The sequence below is a fragment of the Pyxicephalus adspersus genome, chromosome 3, assembly GCF_032062135.1.
Source record: "Pyxicephalus adspersus chromosome 3, UCB_Pads_2.0, whole genome shotgun sequence".
Taxonomy (NCBI): Eukaryota; Metazoa; Chordata; class Amphibia; order Anura; family Pyxicephalidae; genus Pyxicephalus; species Pyxicephalus adspersus.
Genome location: NC_092860.1, coordinates 88,975,715 through 88,993,385, shown reverse-complemented (window position 1 = coordinate 88,993,385; position 17,671 = coordinate 88,975,715). Strand labels below are relative to the sequence as shown.

General features: G+C 34.8%; 1 protein-coding gene across 1 annotated transcript in view; it reads right to left on the bottom strand.

Moving 5' to 3' along the window:
• Window positions 1–17,671, bottom strand: part of LOC140326734 (complement C3-like) — a 53,194-nt gene that overhangs the window by 11,327 nt on the left and 24,196 nt on the right. The window contains exons 14-29 of the mRNA XM_072405603.1: window positions 16,398–16,556; window positions 15,269–15,398; window positions 14,231–14,305; window positions 12,466–12,654; window positions 12,000–12,117; window positions 11,321–11,406; window positions 10,359–10,498; window positions 8,656–8,862; window positions 7,809–7,863; window positions 6,974–7,060; window positions 5,885–6,088; window positions 5,065–5,119; window positions 4,053–4,209; window positions 1,563–1,652; window positions 840–993; window positions 419–582 (exon numbers count right to left, since the gene is read on the bottom strand). Of these exons, the coding sequence (XP_072261704.1) occupies window positions 419–582; window positions 840–993; window positions 1,563–1,652; window positions 4,053–4,209; window positions 5,065–5,119; window positions 5,885–6,088; window positions 6,974–7,060; window positions 7,809–7,863; window positions 8,656–8,862; window positions 10,359–10,498; window positions 11,321–11,406; window positions 12,000–12,117; window positions 12,466–12,654; window positions 14,231–14,305; window positions 15,269–15,398; window positions 16,398–16,556 (2,070 nt within the window). The remainder of the gene's footprint in view (window positions 1–418; window positions 583–839; window positions 994–1,562; window positions 1,653–4,052; window positions 4,210–5,064; window positions 5,120–5,884; window positions 6,089–6,973; window positions 7,061–7,808; window positions 7,864–8,655; window positions 8,863–10,358; window positions 10,499–11,320; window positions 11,407–11,999; window positions 12,118–12,465; window positions 12,655–14,230; window positions 14,306–15,268; window positions 15,399–16,397; window positions 16,557–17,671) is intronic.

Sequence of the window (17,671 nt, the reverse complement as noted above, 5' to 3'; positions counted from 1 at the left end):
GACATTAGATTGTGAGCCCCTTTGGGAGACAGTTTGTGACATGACTATGGACTTTGTAAAGCACTGCGTAATTCTGTCGTATGTACCACCATACATTACTCTTTTCTGTAACTGCAAGGAGAGCAGTGAAGGGGAATACTATTAATTGCATTACTATACTATTATTATACTATAATAATACTATTTTGCATAAAAGACTTGCAATAATTTTGTACATGATTAACCCAGTTCCAGGATGAATTGTCGTATATTAGAAACATTTGTTTCTTTTCTTTCTTTCTTTTTTTTCGAATAGTCAGTGATTGCAAAGATTTACTTTTAAAAAAAAAGGCCAGGAACACAAATAACAAATAGGTGAATGAGTTTACCAATACTAAAAATTATTCTGTATGATAGCCTGTTCCTAAAGAAGAGTCACCTGTGTAGACTCGTAGCCTCCTCCAAAAGTCCTCATGCTTACAAGCCAGTTGGCTATTTTATGGGCTTGGTCATACTTTTTTTGTTTCAGTTTCAGAAGTAGGGCATAGCCAGTAGCTTCCACCGTGAAATGATGTGAATTCTGCACAACCCATACGGAACCAGCTTTAAAGAACGGCATAAACATAAAAACCAAATTAAATTATTTTAAATACTTAGATGGAATGATGAAATTATTTATAATGCAAGTCAATACATAGGCCTCGCACATATGCCTAGGCAGCACAAATCCCCAAGTGACCCAAGAAAAAAAAAATTGTGTCTGTAAAAACTGCTTACCAAAATGTACCTTTTAGCAACATTGAAAATTACCCAAAATAAAAAAACATAAAAAATGCAAATATCATTGTGTACATACTAACATTTATCTGCAAATTGATCGATGAAATCTTCATTTTTAGTGCTTCCAACTAGAGCAAGGGCATATGAAGTGATTACAGCACTGTATGTTTCTTTCAAAGATGGAAGTATGTTTTCAAGATATCCCCTTGCTTTTATTATTGCGTCTTTAACTTCCTAAGGATAAACAGAATAATTTAGAGAATGGTATGTGTATGTCTAGCAGAATATGATAATAATATACACTGACAGCAAGTTGTTTTTAAGTTATACTAAAACTATTTTTATTACAATTTTAAAGTATATTATTGTTTTACTTATTATTTTAGGATATCTTAAAAATGATTTCATGTTTTGCCATCTGTTTCCCATTGAGGAAGTCTGTTACATAGTTGGCACCACAGCAGAAGAAATAGGAAGGTTGGATTACCCTAGCTGGGACAGAGACAGTAAAAATTTAAAATGTTTGCTAACTCTTCTCTTCTTTATCCAAAAGAAAAAAATGGCTATAGATACATTTTATTAAACACACGGGTTTGTATCTGCTTACCTTGACAAATACTCATTGTTAAATCAACACAATTCCTTGGATCAATCTGTCTGATACCTGCATCTCCACTTTTCATAGATGTTCCTTTTACTTTGCAGGCCAATGTGAAATTTTTATAGATTCAATCATATAATAAGTTTACAATTTAATAAAATGTAACTGTCTGTAGTACTTGAATAGTCAACTTGGTACTTACTTTATCACCACATATTTCTTTTACGTCAGCTAATGCAATTAGAACATAAGCGGTGAGAGAGGTTGAGGATTTAGACCCAATTAATCCACCCTGAAGATGCAAAGAAAGAACAGGTTTTCCCAATGCTTTCCAAAGGAAAAGTTTAAGTACAGCAAATAAACATATCATAAAGTACTAAGCCAGTAGTAGGGGGGGTATCCAGTACTAAAAGTGAGGCCAGACATTTAACTCAGAACGTTTTTTTATTGTGTATTTTATTGTTTATTAGGTATTTTATTGCTCCCCATATTGAAGCACCAAAAGAACTCTGAGGGTTTTGTAAGCTAGCATGTGTTTCTGTAGAGCATTTTGGATCTTATGTCTAGGCTTTACAAAAAAAAAATCCCAACTGAAATTAAGTCCCTGCCTAACTTTGAAATTACAGAATATTGGTAAGCAGTAGAGGCTCTGACATTTGACACTTGACTAGTAAGTCAGGGGCTACAACACAAATAGCATTTAAAAGTAGCACTTTAATTTTAGGTGAAGCCTGATGGGCTTGTGTTCCTTGAAAACTCAAACTGTGTTATATTCCTGTCATCTTTATGCCCAGATCTGGATTTCTGCATAATCAAGCAAATGTATTTAATTATCAGTGCTTTTAATGAATCTGATCAATTGGTATAGATACAAAATCCTCTCAAATGAAGAAAGTAGAAGGTGTTGTTTTAAGCAGTAAGTGATTATATTGATATTAAAGTGATTGGTACAGCAAAAACAATTGGTGAAAGATACATACAATATTTAGGAGTAGGCATCCCCATTAGTATTTTATGGGATAAAGGACCAATCAACTAGACAAATTAGATCCCTATTTATTTAAATGGTGGTCAGGTTAATGTCCTATGATCCGATGCGTTTCGCCATATGGCTTCCTCAGAGGAATTATTGAGAAAGATAAGACTTAGTGACCTCATGTCCTAATATTCCTTAAAAGAGAGGTGGGATCCAAGGTATTTAGGAGTAATTAGAATGAGGGAACTCCTGCTTGCAAGGTGTTCAGATGAAATGACAGCAAGCCAATAGATGTAAAGGATTACTTATCCCTTTACTCCTGGCAAACAAAGTGGATAACAAAACCCTAAACAAGTAGTTCCCTTTGCACATATATGGCCCTTCAAAAGAAGTATTTTTTTTTTCCTTACTAGCCTATTCTTTATCCAACAAAGCGCTTTAACAAAAAAAGGTAAAAGTCTTCCCAAAGAAAAAGGGAGCTCCTGTTGATTTTAAGCACAAACTTCCTCTATACTGGACCTGCCATGCATTCTACATTTATTTAAGTTGTAAATGGCCCTTTGTTCACATTCACTAATATATATGTCTGAATAGTTCCCTTTTTTGTAACCTCTAGTAGCCTAGTTGCCAGGGCAGATGAGGATTTACCAAGAACCTGCATCTCATACTCCTAACAATCAGTGAAATATTCTAATATTTAATGAAAGGCCCCAGGATGCTGCTCTCCCTATCAATCTATCCAAACATCTTTATTGATGTTGCCCATGCATTGCTTATTAAGCTTCTTTGGTGTGCTAAAAATTTACACTTTAACACTTATACTTGGAACTTATGATGTAGAACCTAGAACCTCAGTCTATACAATCTGTGTCTCCTATATTGTTTTTACACAATATTGAGTTGTCTTAGTGATTCTGGCTGTACCAATCTGCGTCTGGCTCAGCTAACATATTTCTGGTTCTGATTTTGTCAGTATGATACTGTGAATATGCATGTTATAATATATTTCTGTCAATTAGGTTTTTATTTGACCTTTTTATGTTCAATTCTTCTTAGTGTTATTCATCCAACATCACATATTATCAAGGATTTAAAAAAAGTGTAAGATGATATCATTGTAGAGCAACTGCTGGCAACCCAAAAATGATAGTGAGAAGCTTTGAGGATAGCACTGAACCCAGTTATACCTATTTATCAAAAAAAAAAAAACTATGTACTACAGAACTTACACCTGAACTCCAACTTTACCTTCAGATTTGCACATTTTTACTGGCACCTCTTCTATAACTAAATTGTTTACTCCAATTTCACTGCACGCTAACTTCTCACAGTTTGAGGGAGTTTTCACTTACTGATCTGATTGTTCAACTACTGACAAATAGTATGAGCATTTCCTTTCCTTTGATAGGCTTTTATTGGCTGCCAAAAAAAATTACAGGGCAAATAATAAACTTATCAAACTGGTAAAAGTGCAAGGCACTGGCTGTTACATACAAATATTAACCTGACATCAGAAAGTACAATATTAGCATGACAATATTGGAACCAGAGGTCATTCAGCCTTGTGTACTTGTAATAGGTACTATGGATTCCAAAAGTGTCTCTTATACACTAGGAATAACAAGTGATTTGTCATATATGATTATATGTATACATTAGAAAAGAAAAAGAATACAAGAATATTATGATACTCTAAAAAAAATTATAATGTACTACCTGCATTGCTTTTGTATAAACTTGCCCATATTCAAAAAATTCCCCGCTTTGTTTCTGTTTGCTGGCCAGCCACTTAGAACTGTTACAAAGCATGTTTTGGTCAATTCCCACTAAATCATAAGCCATAGCAAATATTTTCACCACATACGCAGTCAGCCTAAAGAAGATAATGCAAGTAGTAACATTAGTATACATTTTTCAAAATTTTAATGAATGTTAAAACAGGAAGCTTTAGTTCACTTTACCACTATTATAGATTTGGGGCATGCTTTACAAATTCACACTTTTTTCAAACTTACACTACAATTTTTTTACATCTATTTTTCTGTAAGTTTTATTAATGCTATTTTTAATCATGTCTCTTAGTTTGTTTGTTTTTTTTTAATTCTGTGTTTTTTAAGTGCAACAAGTCCATAAAAAAAAAAAAAAAAAAAAAAGTGCAGCACCACCCACTTAATTCTCGATCACCTCGGCAATTGAGAACTAATAGTAGCACATAGCCTCCAGGATCCCGGAAGGCTCTTGGGTATGCACAGAAGGAGCCTTTCTGTGATCAGCAAGTTTTCTTCCCAACCTACGTCACCCAATCTCGCACCTGCATTTGAGCAGCAGCAGGGCAATGTAATGAGCATTGTTAGGCCTAAAAATGATTCTTGGCTTCCTGCAAGACTTAGGATACTGCAGAGAATACAGCAATATAAAAGTGGTCAGAAGCAGTAACGTTTTAATCAGAGATAGTACATCAAAGGGGAGGTGAGGTAATCTGTGTGAAACAATGTGAAGTAATTTAGGTGCATAGAAGGGCTTTTTTTACTATACAACAGAAGACAATACACTATTGGTACCCATTTTCTGTAAATATGGATATATACATATATATACGCACACACACATATATATAAAAAAAAATAAGCAGAAAATTAAACTAATATTTTCTTTATCTTTTATCTTTGTCAATAGTTAGTAAAAAAAAAGCAAAAAAAAAAAATATTGGTGGAATACAGGATCTTACCATGTGCTTTGAAAAGAATGATTGGGCAAACGATAAGTCAGCTGCTTCATATAACCTGTTCCAGAATAAAAAAAAAATACTAATAAAATTTCCATATCAAATGAAAATGTTTTAGATTTGTAATTACTAGTAATCTTTGGAAGATAGGAAACAATTGTATTGTGCATATTGTGTATAAATAACACTTTTTCACACAACATTTTGATTTTCCATACGACAGCTTTTAAATTAGGAGATTGCAGCAGACATTACCTAATAGATAGATGAGTGTGTTGTATAACAGAGAAAAGTAAGAGTTCAACAATAATTGTGTTGTGTATTTCACACCTTTCTTGTATGAGACATGCATATTATCTAACCATATAAATGGATCTTCGTTGTATTAGGGCATGTGTTCAGGACATATACAAAACAATACAATGGTTCTCCAACACACTTCCTAGCTGGCAAACTGCAAAGTGCACTGGGGAACTTTATTGTTTTGTATTTTACCCTGCCCACATATACATTTTTCCTTTTATGCTAGTTGGAAAATGACCTGGAAATATATATTTTCTTGAATGATAACATCTACACTTGATTTGTGTATCTTTATTGTTAATATGTGTGTTCTGTGTGCTCATGTAACAAACCAAATTAGGTCACAATTTGATGTGTACTGCTTATGGATCATAGTTCTTAAATTCAAACACTGCCTAAGTAATGCACTGCATGGTAATGTTTATGCATCAAAGAAAAAAAAATTATTTATACATAAAATATTTTATCCACATCAGTCCCCTGTACGTACAGCAGTATATTAAAATTTAGATAACTGTACCGTGCTCAATATTTGAAATGGCTTTCAGCCTTTTCTCAGCTCCAACAGCATCCCATTTCTTGTTGGCATCCAAATACTTAACTCCGATTACATTTGTAGAGGTTTTGAACATATTTTGTTCTGGGCAGCCAGTGGGTAAATAGATGAGGCTGCCGAGATAAGACTCATCTAAAATGCCCAGCAAACTCTCCCCCATTATGTCTCCTGAAAAAAAGACAATTATTCCAGAGTACACTAACCTGCTATGGGTATAAAAAAAAGTATTTAAGAGATATATTTATTATGTTTAATCTACAAAAGGTTTTAAAGTAGCTATGAGGTATGGTTCATAAGCTTGGTATACACTCAAATAATAATGAATGCAGGGCCAGATTTACATATGAATAGACAAAAGGCAGGCCACATCCCCAAGTCTTGCAGTTTTTACCAAATAAAAACACATAAGATGATGCACTCAATTAATATGTAACATTGAGTGAAGGGGACAGTAGCAAGTATAGTGTAATAGGGTGGAAAGAGTGAGTAATGTAGAGTGCAAGGGAGTTCAGCGGTCACACTAACCAAAGGCCTGCTTTGCATATATATGCAAACACCTACACAATACCTACACCAATTTACTATTACACACCAGCCATCACTTACCTTTTTCGGTAAACTAGCAAACTGTCCTCATTCCAAATACACTTTACAGATCCAGTGCCCTTGGCAAGAAACCACATACTATCAGTACTTGGCATGTCATTCTGACACAGAGACCACTGGCCCATGATTGCTAGACAGTGGGCAAGATTTAGGATAATGCTGGTATGTGGTTAGCAGGGAGTAGACAGGAAGTCAGACACTGGGAACTGTAATATTAGAGTGGAGGGCAGCTCCATTGGTGTTATGCCCTGTTTTTACCCAGCTGAAGTGAAGACATTAGGGACAAAGAAAGGAAGAGGTGAGGGACTGCACTTCACAACCACCTCTTCAACCACTAGTGCATGTGTCTACAAAGGCAAAGGTGGCCTTGAATAAAAATGTCTCCTGTCCACAAAATCAAGCATGCCAGTTGTTTATTGACCATGTTTTTATACATTTATATTATACCTTGTACACTAATAAAGTAGTTGGCAGGGCTGTTAGGAACCATTCCCTCTAATTCTTCTTTCTTTAAATGTACCAACTCAGATCTCCCTGAAAAATAATTGCAGAATGTTACAAGCATAATAGCTATTTGCATATTACAAGATAAAGTAAAAACTAATATCAGTTTCCACATATCTATCAAATTCATTTCATAATGTAAATAAACAAAATGCAGATTTGTCACCTGGAAAAAATGGAGTTTCCCTTAAATTTACACAAGGGATTTGTTATTACCTGCCAAGGGATTTGTAAAGATTGACAAACTAATTGAAATCAATCACCTCACCATAAGGTAAATATTTTGCAAGTGGCTTAGATTTGAAATGAATGCTAGTTTGTTCAGGACTGGGGAGCCAGCCATAGAAAACATACCTTTCACCTTGCACAAATGCTGAGCAGTTTAATAAATTGTCTTATTAAGAGACCTATTAATTAGACCTGTACACTTTAAACACCTTTAAATTAAAAAGCTCAATATTAACACTATTTTATAACTATACTTGTGTTAGAAGATTTTCATTGCTCCATGTAATTTGTGGATAAATGCAATTACCACTTGTAACTTATTCTCCTGCTATTTTGTATACTTTTATATCCATTTATGTTTTTATTCATGTTTTCAATGTGTACCTTTTATGCTACCTAATCTATGAACATTTATATGCTTTTCCATTTTCCTAGTATTTACTTATTTGTTCCCATTTTTGGTCAATAGTTTTCAAAATAATTTTTGCATTTCAACAATATGACATACAAGTTATTAGTATCCCACCTTAAATGACTGAAATAAACCAACCTTCAGGATTCACCACTTTGCTAAATGTTTTCTTCCTCACAAGCTTTCCTTCTGGCTAAAAAAATGCAAGACAGTGCATGTAAAAGGAAAAACAAAAATCAGGGATTCTGTTCAAAGGAATATTTATAACCGTTTAACAAATTCTTATCACACAAAGTATATTGTTAAGCCATTTCAAAGATTTTATTTACTTTTCATAGAAATATTTCAAATGACCCATGCCATTAAAATTCTTAACTCCAGAAATTTAGGAAAGGATTGATAAGGCTATCTAGAACCTGCTTTGTATCTGTGACATAGGAAAGGGAGGGAGAAATAGAAAGTTTACAATATCCTATATACAAGTACTGTGAAAAAGAATAGTAAATCAAGAGTTCTCAACTCTATTGTTTGAGGGCCACAAACAGGCCAGATTAGAAAAGTACTAAAAATGTGTGCAGATCCAGACTCTAAAGGACTCTAGAGAAAACACAAAGTCGTGGGTCACTTTAAACCTCTTAAAGCCAAAAGGTAATAATACCTTTTTCCAGAAAGGCTGGTTTATAACTGACCAACCCATAAGGTTCTTGCTGACATTGTTTAAATGTATTTTTTATTGGAGGCTGATAAAAAAAAATGTATTTTCTGTGTACTATCTATGCATGAATCAAGCGCCTACAGATATTAGAACCAAATTATGGCAATTGGCATTCAAATAAATGGCAACACAATGCTTCTATTGTATCCAGCTATATACAGTAGACATTTATATTAGATCACAATTTTTAAAATACATAATGTACAATTATATAGTTGTTAAAGTAGGAAAAGAGTTATAGTAGTATTTTAAAAACAAATATTTACATACCAACACATCAATGGTTTTTTTCACTTTGTCTCTAATGCCTGGCCCGTAAACCTGAACTTCAATGTCAATTTTTTCTGCTTTTAAAGGAATTATAACATAGTTCACCACTTTTCTAGATAGTGGTTTTATGTCCACGGGCACTTGATAACCTTTTGATTTGGTAGCTAAACTGCATACATTTTCAGTATAAGAGAATTTCACTGTCACCTGTACATTAAAAAAAAAAGTATTACAATATTTTACCACATGAAATTCCTAAACATTGTTAGTTAGATGGTAGTTAGTTATACTCATGGTATATCAAGTACACAATAGTAAGGTATTTATATCTATATTGGAGTATAAACTAAGATTTTTTTTTTAACCGGAAAAGTTTTTTTTAAAAATCTTGGTTTATACTGGTGTCACTCAAGTAGATAATGATGTGTCCTCCTGTAAAGTATATAATGAACTTTTGCCAACCAAGACAAGAGTTTCAAGTCAAGAGTAACCAACTTAAAATAATAAAATACTTTAAGCTGTTAAAAAAAGGGGGGGGGGTGTATTGTATGTGTATTGAATTTCAATTTAATTCAATCCTATTATTTTCATTATTCACATTATTTTCATTATTTTATTGGCATTTCATTTGAATACTGTTTTGAATGTTAAAAGTGATAACCACATTTTGTACTCTAGGTTTATACTTGAGTCAATGTTTTTTCAGGTAAAAATAGGTACCCCAACTTAGTTCTTTAACGTGTCTAACGTGTCTTGTAGTGATAAGCCTCCTTGGCCTAATTTCCTCTACATCTGTTGATTAATTTAGTGCTTTCTCTGTCCAACTCCTGTGTTAAACCCTTGTTGCCCAGTCTGTTGTTTTCAGCAATTCCCTTGTGCTGTTCCAGTGTTCCTCTGTGTCTGTGGTTATCCCCATGTCACCAGTGCCTCCTGTCACTTCCAGTGTCCCCTGTGTTACCAGTTTTTGCGGTGGCCCCAGTGTCTATTTCCTGGATCCCTGGTATTTGACCCCTGGCTTGTGACCTGACCTGACTTGCTTGGTGCCTGCCTCAACCCCGGCCTTCCTTGACAATTCTGCCGCCTAGTGATTTGCTACGCCGTATTATCCTGCCCAGCCTGGTGTGGCCAAGCACTGCAACCTGGCGGTAACCAGCAGTGCAACATTCTCACCCCCTAACTAGGCTCTGGAGAAGACCTGGTTACTGCTAAGTCCCCAATTGTGGCAAATATATACATATATAAATATATATATATATATATATATATATATATATATATATATATCAGTTTTTATATATATTCAGAATCTCTTACATCATAATTGATGCTTCCAAAATACAATGATCTAATTTCCTTCCACCACTCACCTCTTAATAAAAACAGATAGTTTTAATTTGTAAGGCAATTATGTGTGAGATTGTCTTAAGGCTGCTTTAAAGTATACATGGGACAAGTTGTCTTGGTGGTCTAGCTCTCTATGTGATCCCTTCAGTGTGCATCCGTTGGTGCATATTGCAGGAGGTCTACAAACGTGTTGAGTTTGGATTTTGAGACAGGTCAATAAGGTTGACACAAAAAACTTTTAATGCATTTATCTGTTTTATCGATTAATAATAACAAAGTGCTGTTTTTAACCTTGATGTAATAGTACCAATTTTTTTGAATGTACATCTAATGAAAGATGCATTTGGAAATACAATTACCTTCTTCCTATCTTGAAAATAGTTGTGAACGATTGCCCGAATTTGTACTTGCTCATTTCTTCTAATGCTATAAGGTATTCTTAGGTCAACAAAGAATTTCATGGAGACGGTCAACGGGTATGCATTAGATACACAAATTCCTGGATTTTAAAAAAGTACAAAGAGTTACTAGCATTGGCCAAAATTTAAAACCAAATGGTTTGATATTTAGGAAAATGATGCAATCCTACAACATTTACATAATCACAAAATGTGATGGACAGATATTACAGGTTGCAGTGCGTTTGTAGTGAGATTTAACTGTTGTACGAGTATTCCAGGATAACAGCTAAACATGCATGTGAAATAAACCTAAAATTTATTGAGACTGGGATTGTTCTGAGACCGTTTTGAGACCAGGCACCATAACTAGATCAATGACTATCTTCAGCCTAATACACATTAGGCATTCTGATACACTATAGGACAGGAGAACACATTTCAATCCGGTGAAAAGCAAATTCCTGTAACCTTTTTTTATTTTTATTTTTAATTTTTTATGCAATTGTGTGGGCTTTCACTGTGAAGAGGATTTTTTTTCATGTAATTGGATGATTGAAGGGATTATTTACACAAATAAATGTCTAAAGATTCTTAATGCTCTAGTAAATAAGTATCATTATGTGATCTTTTTCTTTATTTCCTCTATAGTGTTGCCTAACAAATCATCAGCGAGTTTCCTTTTAACCAACCTTAAAGCAGGAAATATTAAAAAAAAAAGTTCTCAGCTGACAATATTTTTCCAATTGCTCCATATTGTTCAAATTGTTCTCAGCAGTCTTACACTTTATAAGTTCCTGTCAAAGTCGTATTTGCAAGAACTGTCAGCAATATGAATTTAGAGACAGTTGACATGTTCTTTACAAGTCAGATTCTAATCTACAAGATGCAATATTCACATTGTTGTTTAATTTTTTTCTTACCTTGATTTTTCTTTATACTAACTGCTTGTACTATCCATGTGGTGACAGAGCTTGGTAGATTGAGTTGTAAAGGCACAGTGACAATGCTAGAAAATGATATATTTCCAGAATGAGTTAACAATAAAGCCCAGAAAGTGTAAACTACACACACATTTAAAGTGTCCCTAAAGTCAAAAACTAAAAAAAAAAAATCTATATTTGTTTTATATCCCAGCGACACATTCCTTCTTCTTTTGTTCTAAGCCTTTGTGTTCAATTACTTCCTATAAATATCTGATATCCTTTTCAGAGAACTGCATATACCTAACATCTGTGGGTGTAATGGATGCATAACTTCTAAATTTGAGACCAGCTTGTTGTGATGTATAGAACTGAGACTACAAGTGTAAGTTTGGTATATAGAAAAACATTGTTTAAACTGTATATACTGCTGGGAGAGCCAACACTGCAATTTAAGTTTACAATAATATGCAAATATGTTATGCATACTCACAGTTGGCCAAAAACACTTCTGGGAGCCCTGATGATTTTATTTTGACTGGAAGTGAAAAAGTTCTATCATTTTTTATAGATGCGCATAGGAGGTGAACATCGGGATAATGATGGCTTGGGATTTTATATTGTTCAGGGATTTGAAATTGCTGACTTGTGATTTACAGACAGCATATGAATCTCATACCTTGATTTTGATTCAGCTTTAGGATTTTTAAGTTCAAAGAGGGTCCATAGCCAGCTCTCCGGAAAGTAACTTCGTGGTGAAACATCTTCTGGTACATCTTCTTCCTCAGAATCATCCGCTGGAGATGGGAAAGAGCAACATGTCACCACATTTAAAGTGCACCTGTGCTAAGGTCATAAGTAAAATATTTATACATTCTTAACATTAAAGAGCTTTCAAACAAGTTCTCGCTGACTGTTGCTACGAGGGCTATGGAATAATTACTTCCTAAAAAAGATAACAGAGGCTCTGGAGTTGGTATTTAGATAGTATCCATGTGCCTTACAAAAACTGGTGGCTTGCCAAGTCTCTGTTACCAAAGAAAATAGAGAGATCAAAGTATAAAAACCAAGTACTTATCACATGACACTACAATACAAATACCATAGTCAAAATAAAATCCAAGAAAATTTGGATCCATACTCACATCTCTCCCATTCTAAATCCGTGCTCATTTGTTCTCTCAGCTGTTCTGCATGTATGCAACACTCATAGAATAATTCTGCACATTCCTGTTCCTGAACATGTTTTTTGCGAGTGCGGCAGTCCAGTCCCATGGGACTCTCATGTAATCCAGCCAAACAACATGGCTTTAGATGAGCAGGGGATTCATTTACTGAAAGTTAAGAAATTAGTCACAATTATGTTTTTTAAATGTAAATAAAATAATGTTAAGGTTGTTTACATAACAGCTGTAGCCCAAAGTGCCCAAAATAGTTTTAGCATAAAAATTAAATATTTATTGTGGAGATCACCTTCTCTTTATTGTTAGTGCAAATGTAAAAGTGTACGGACACCCCACAGCAGAGAGCCAATGCACATGAGTACAGCTCCACTTTGACAGGGTGAGTGGAAGCTCTTATTCAGTGATCTATCCTTGCAATTACAGACTGCCTTGTAACCTTTGAATGGCTAGAGACTGGCCAACAGTGGTGAATCACAATGAGATATACCATGGTCCTGTACTGTTAATCGGTACTAAGCTTTGGATATCTATATATGCCTAACAATGAGGACTTGTAGGAAGGGGGGACCACAAGAATTAATTTTAATGCTAAAAGTATGTTTGGTATTTCAGGGTCAAGTGTTGAAATCTGGCATGGGTTAGCAGTTATGTAATATGGTGTAACCTCCTCAAACATGAAATAACTTTCTTTTTCCAGTATATTAGATGCATTCATTTATCATTCTTTAATCACAGTTTACATCACTAGCCCTTAAGATAGAATTAAATTTTACTAATAAAAATATTGCAACCAGGCAGGTTTCCTTTTGCAGAAGAGACAGGATATATCCCTTCTGCAATAAAATAATTTACTTGCCCGATTGTAATTTTTGTTTTTCAAATTCTTTTTATTAAAGCTTTAACACACACAAAAGGTACAGTGTCAAATAGCATAAAACAATGAACTAACTGTGGTATAAAATCGCCAATGCTGGAGATCTGCAGAAAAATATAGTTAAAAAATAAAACCAGAAACTGAAAGAGCTCCGATCATAAGTGAACAATTGAAAAGGATATTTAAATTAGAAAAATTTTCAAAATCATTTAGACTTGACTCCGTCTCAGGCGCCAACCTATTAGGTTGGGTTGAGATGATATAACACATGTGCACAAACGTTAATTTAGTCCCATTAGCCCTGGGGGAGCTACTATATGTGGATATCCTGGCATTATAGCTGTGCACCTGCAGCTCAGCATTTTTTTTTTATTTTAGAAAAAGATCAGTGAATAGGCAGGTAAATATTCTTTATTGGAAATGGGACATCATCTATCCCTTCAGACAGAAAGAAAAAAAGTCTGCCTAATGGCAGATTTACTTTAGGAGGCCCTATGGTCCCTTGACCAGATACAGGATAAAGTCGTGAAGGACATTCTTTGATAATGCCATAAGGTTCTTTACACTGTTATGTCTTTCAATAGAAGCTTCCAGACTCCCAAGCTTTTTTCTTTCATGCAGACATTTAAATTAATGTAAATTCATGCTGTGGCCCATGCGATACATTGCTAAGCAGAGATAATCTTCAGCTCTCTACTGCAAGTGAAAGTTTGAGGAAATTCCTGCAAGGCATCCAGCCTCATATGTATGGAACCCAGTGTGCCCACAGAAGCTACACCACTGAAGTCAAGTTTACCAAATAGAATGTACATCATATACAATATCTTATATCTATAATCAGCAATTCATTACCTTTTTTTTGTTTTGCTATTAGCAACTCATATGATCGACGTTTGCGTTTGTGCAGTATTGTATTGCAGATAAAATCTGTAAGATATCAAAAAAATATTTTCAGTTTATATTATTTTTCTCACACATCCATCATCATGCCCAGAAGTCCTTTCTGCAGTTTGTTTTTTGCTGCTTATTTTCCCACATGTGCCAAGGACAATATCCGGGGGGGATCCATTTACCATAACTGCATGTTTTTGGAGATGTGGGGGAAACCTTAAAGCCTGGAGGAGACCCATATAAACATAAAGAGAACATGCAAAGTTTTAGATTCTGGGTAGTTTACTGCTTCTGTTAAAATTTGGACATTATTTGCAATAGAAATTTTAAATGTTGGCAAGATGTTCCCCATGGGTTATTATTTATTAAGGAATTAAAACTCTGCAGCTTTCCTGATTGGAACATTAAAAGTTCACCAGGTCATTATAATGTACCATTCCCCATATTCAGGAATCATTTGGAAAGTGCATGGTCAAACAAACATCTATTGTAACAGGCAATGTACATAGATAACCTGGGGGGATTTCTTTTGCCTCCTTTGTTATGCATCCCACAAAATGTATGTCCTCTACATTGAAATGAATTAGATTTTATTGGTTATGTGCAGAGGAAGAACTTGTAGCATAGCTATGTGGTTTCCAATGTACTGCACAAGGGGAATCTGGCACAAGAAAAGACAGGCAAGTGCTAAGAAAAGCAGGGGGCTCACTAGAGTAGTTGATGTAAGATATCCGCCGTGAGTGGGACACTCTATTTTTTTTATGGTGGTGGTCAACACAAAGCAGTGGGAGAAGGTACACTAGTATAGAAAACAGTACCTGCATTGATAATGATTAAATATAGCTACCCCATGCATGTATAGACAGAAATTAATCATTCAAACATTTTCTAGAAAAACTAATAAATACAAAATTATACATGCATGTATAATTTACATGCATGTGATCTTGTTTACTCCTACTTTAATGCATTATTAAACAAACAGCACATTTTGATAACCTTTCCTAGATGAAGTTTCTTGTTGCATTGTGGTTGCAAAATCCAGTCCAGCATCTTCAAACACAGCCAATGAGTTAGCGCCGCTGCCAGCTGAACATCCAAGATCGCTGTCTTGCACTTCATCCCATATCTGTTTTAAACATAGATACATTTTTTTTTTTTAAACAGAATCATTCTCTGAACTACAAAGGCTATCAAGGAAACTGCCACAGTGTTAAGTCAATCTAATCTAATGTCACTCAGCCTGATTTATTAAAGCTCTCTGAGACTGGAGAACATAGGCTATCATGGGTGAACCTGGGTGATCCATCAAAACTAAAATTAATTTCTTAAAGTAATTTGCTATTACTTTGCAAATGTGTTCAATGTTGGCTCCAATCCATCTTTGCTGGATCACCCAAGTTCACACATGATAGTCTTTCTACTCCAGTCTTGGAGGGCTTTGATAAATTAGGCCTATTACATTAATAGAATAAATAAGTGGTTACCAATATTGGTCCCTTTTTAAAATTGGCCTCAAATGTGCAGATTCCAATGCTGATGGGTTAGATAAGAACAACGAAGTTATACATGATTAAAAAATAATTTTTTTCCTACAAAGATTACAGTCGTGCTTTTTTTGATTGTGGTGTACTTGTACTAGTACAACTAGACTTTTCATTGGAAAATTTGCAGTGATCTACTTATTGCTGAACTGTAAAAGACATGTTATCAGCTATCTGATTGGTACTGGAGGAGTAACGCAGCATCAAGCTAGGAGAATAATAAACAGCACAGTGGTGACATCAGATCTGACTTTAAATTTTGTCTGACTAGAGGTCACAGAGCCCTAAATAATCTTGCACTTAAGATAATCTGCTATGGGATTCCCAGGCAGAGGAGGCACATAGCTATTTTTCAAGATTCCATGCAAAAGGTACATATTCTAAGTACTGTTTAGGCACAAATAATATTTCTAAGCATTCAATAAATTTGGCTTTGGATGATGTCCCACATTAAACATTTGAACAGTTTTACTCGATCTGTTTGTAGTACTTGAAAGCACAATAACCCTGTATCATACATTTTACATTTGTGTTCAGTCACCAGCACTAGTTTATAATATTATTAGTTTTTATGCAGTACACACCTTGTCTTGGGTGAACTTTGCTTTGTTGTTTAAGACAAATACAGCCTTATCTACAACTACTAGGCCTACTTGTGATCCTTGGTCACCAGTCAAGGAAAGTTCTAATTTTTTATCTGGCTCATAGGCGGGTTGTGGGTTTTTAGGTGGATTTATTTGCAACTGTAAAAAGAAAAAAATATCAATAAAAATGCAGGTGTGTGCAATTAGGATGTAAACAATTACAGTAAAAAAAGAACCATACAGAATACATATATACACATATACTATAAATATAAGATTAATAAAAAAAAGTTAGGAGCCAAACTGTAGCTTTAAAAAGAGCTATGCAAGTAAACTGTGCATACTAACAAATATCAAAAATGTAGTTCTTACTTTTTTTGTAAATCTCCTACAATGTCATTACAGATGTTTGAGGTACTTGCCTTAGGTTGCACATAAAGACTGTTATATTTACAGTTTATACTGTAACATTCTGGGACATTCCTCAATTAGCAGGTAACTGGTAACAGATGTGGGTATCAAGATTGGCTATAAACGGAGCATCTACCAAAGGCTCAGTATGTGCAAGCAGAGATGGGTCATGGCTCGCCACTTTGTGCTGAACTTCCTGAGAAATGCTTCTTAGCACTGAGTTTAGATCTGTCAACATCTACAGCTATTACCATTGTGGAAAGATTTAGGAAGTTGGGAGAAATCTCTGTGTGTAAAGGCCAAGGGTGGAGACCAGTGCTGACCTTCAAGCCCTCAGGTAGTATTGCATGAAAAACCATCATGCTACCATGTCGAACATAGCCACATGGGCTTGGAATACTTTAGGAAATCAATGTCACATTCCATTGATTTATCAAAAAAATCCTGCCTGAAACTGTATTATGCAGAGATGAAACTATACATGAATTTGGTGAGGAAATGTTGCTGAGTTCTTTGGACCCAAGCTAATAAAAGGTGGACTGAAACATGGACTGAAACACTGGAAACATGTTCTGTGGTCAGATGAGTCCACAATTCAGTTCATTTTTGGGAAAATCAGACGTCTGACTTGTGCCATTGATAAAATCATCATCAAAATCACCATCCAGACTGTTATCAAAAAAGGTGCAAAAAAAAAGCAGCATCTGTAATGGCATGGGGTGAACCAGTGCCTATGGTATGCAGATCTGTATATTGATGTGGAGCCTCACATTGGAATTGGAGCAATACTTGCTTCCATCATGATGACATTTTTTCCCCATGAACTCCATGTATATTTCCACAGGACAATGCCAGGTCTCATT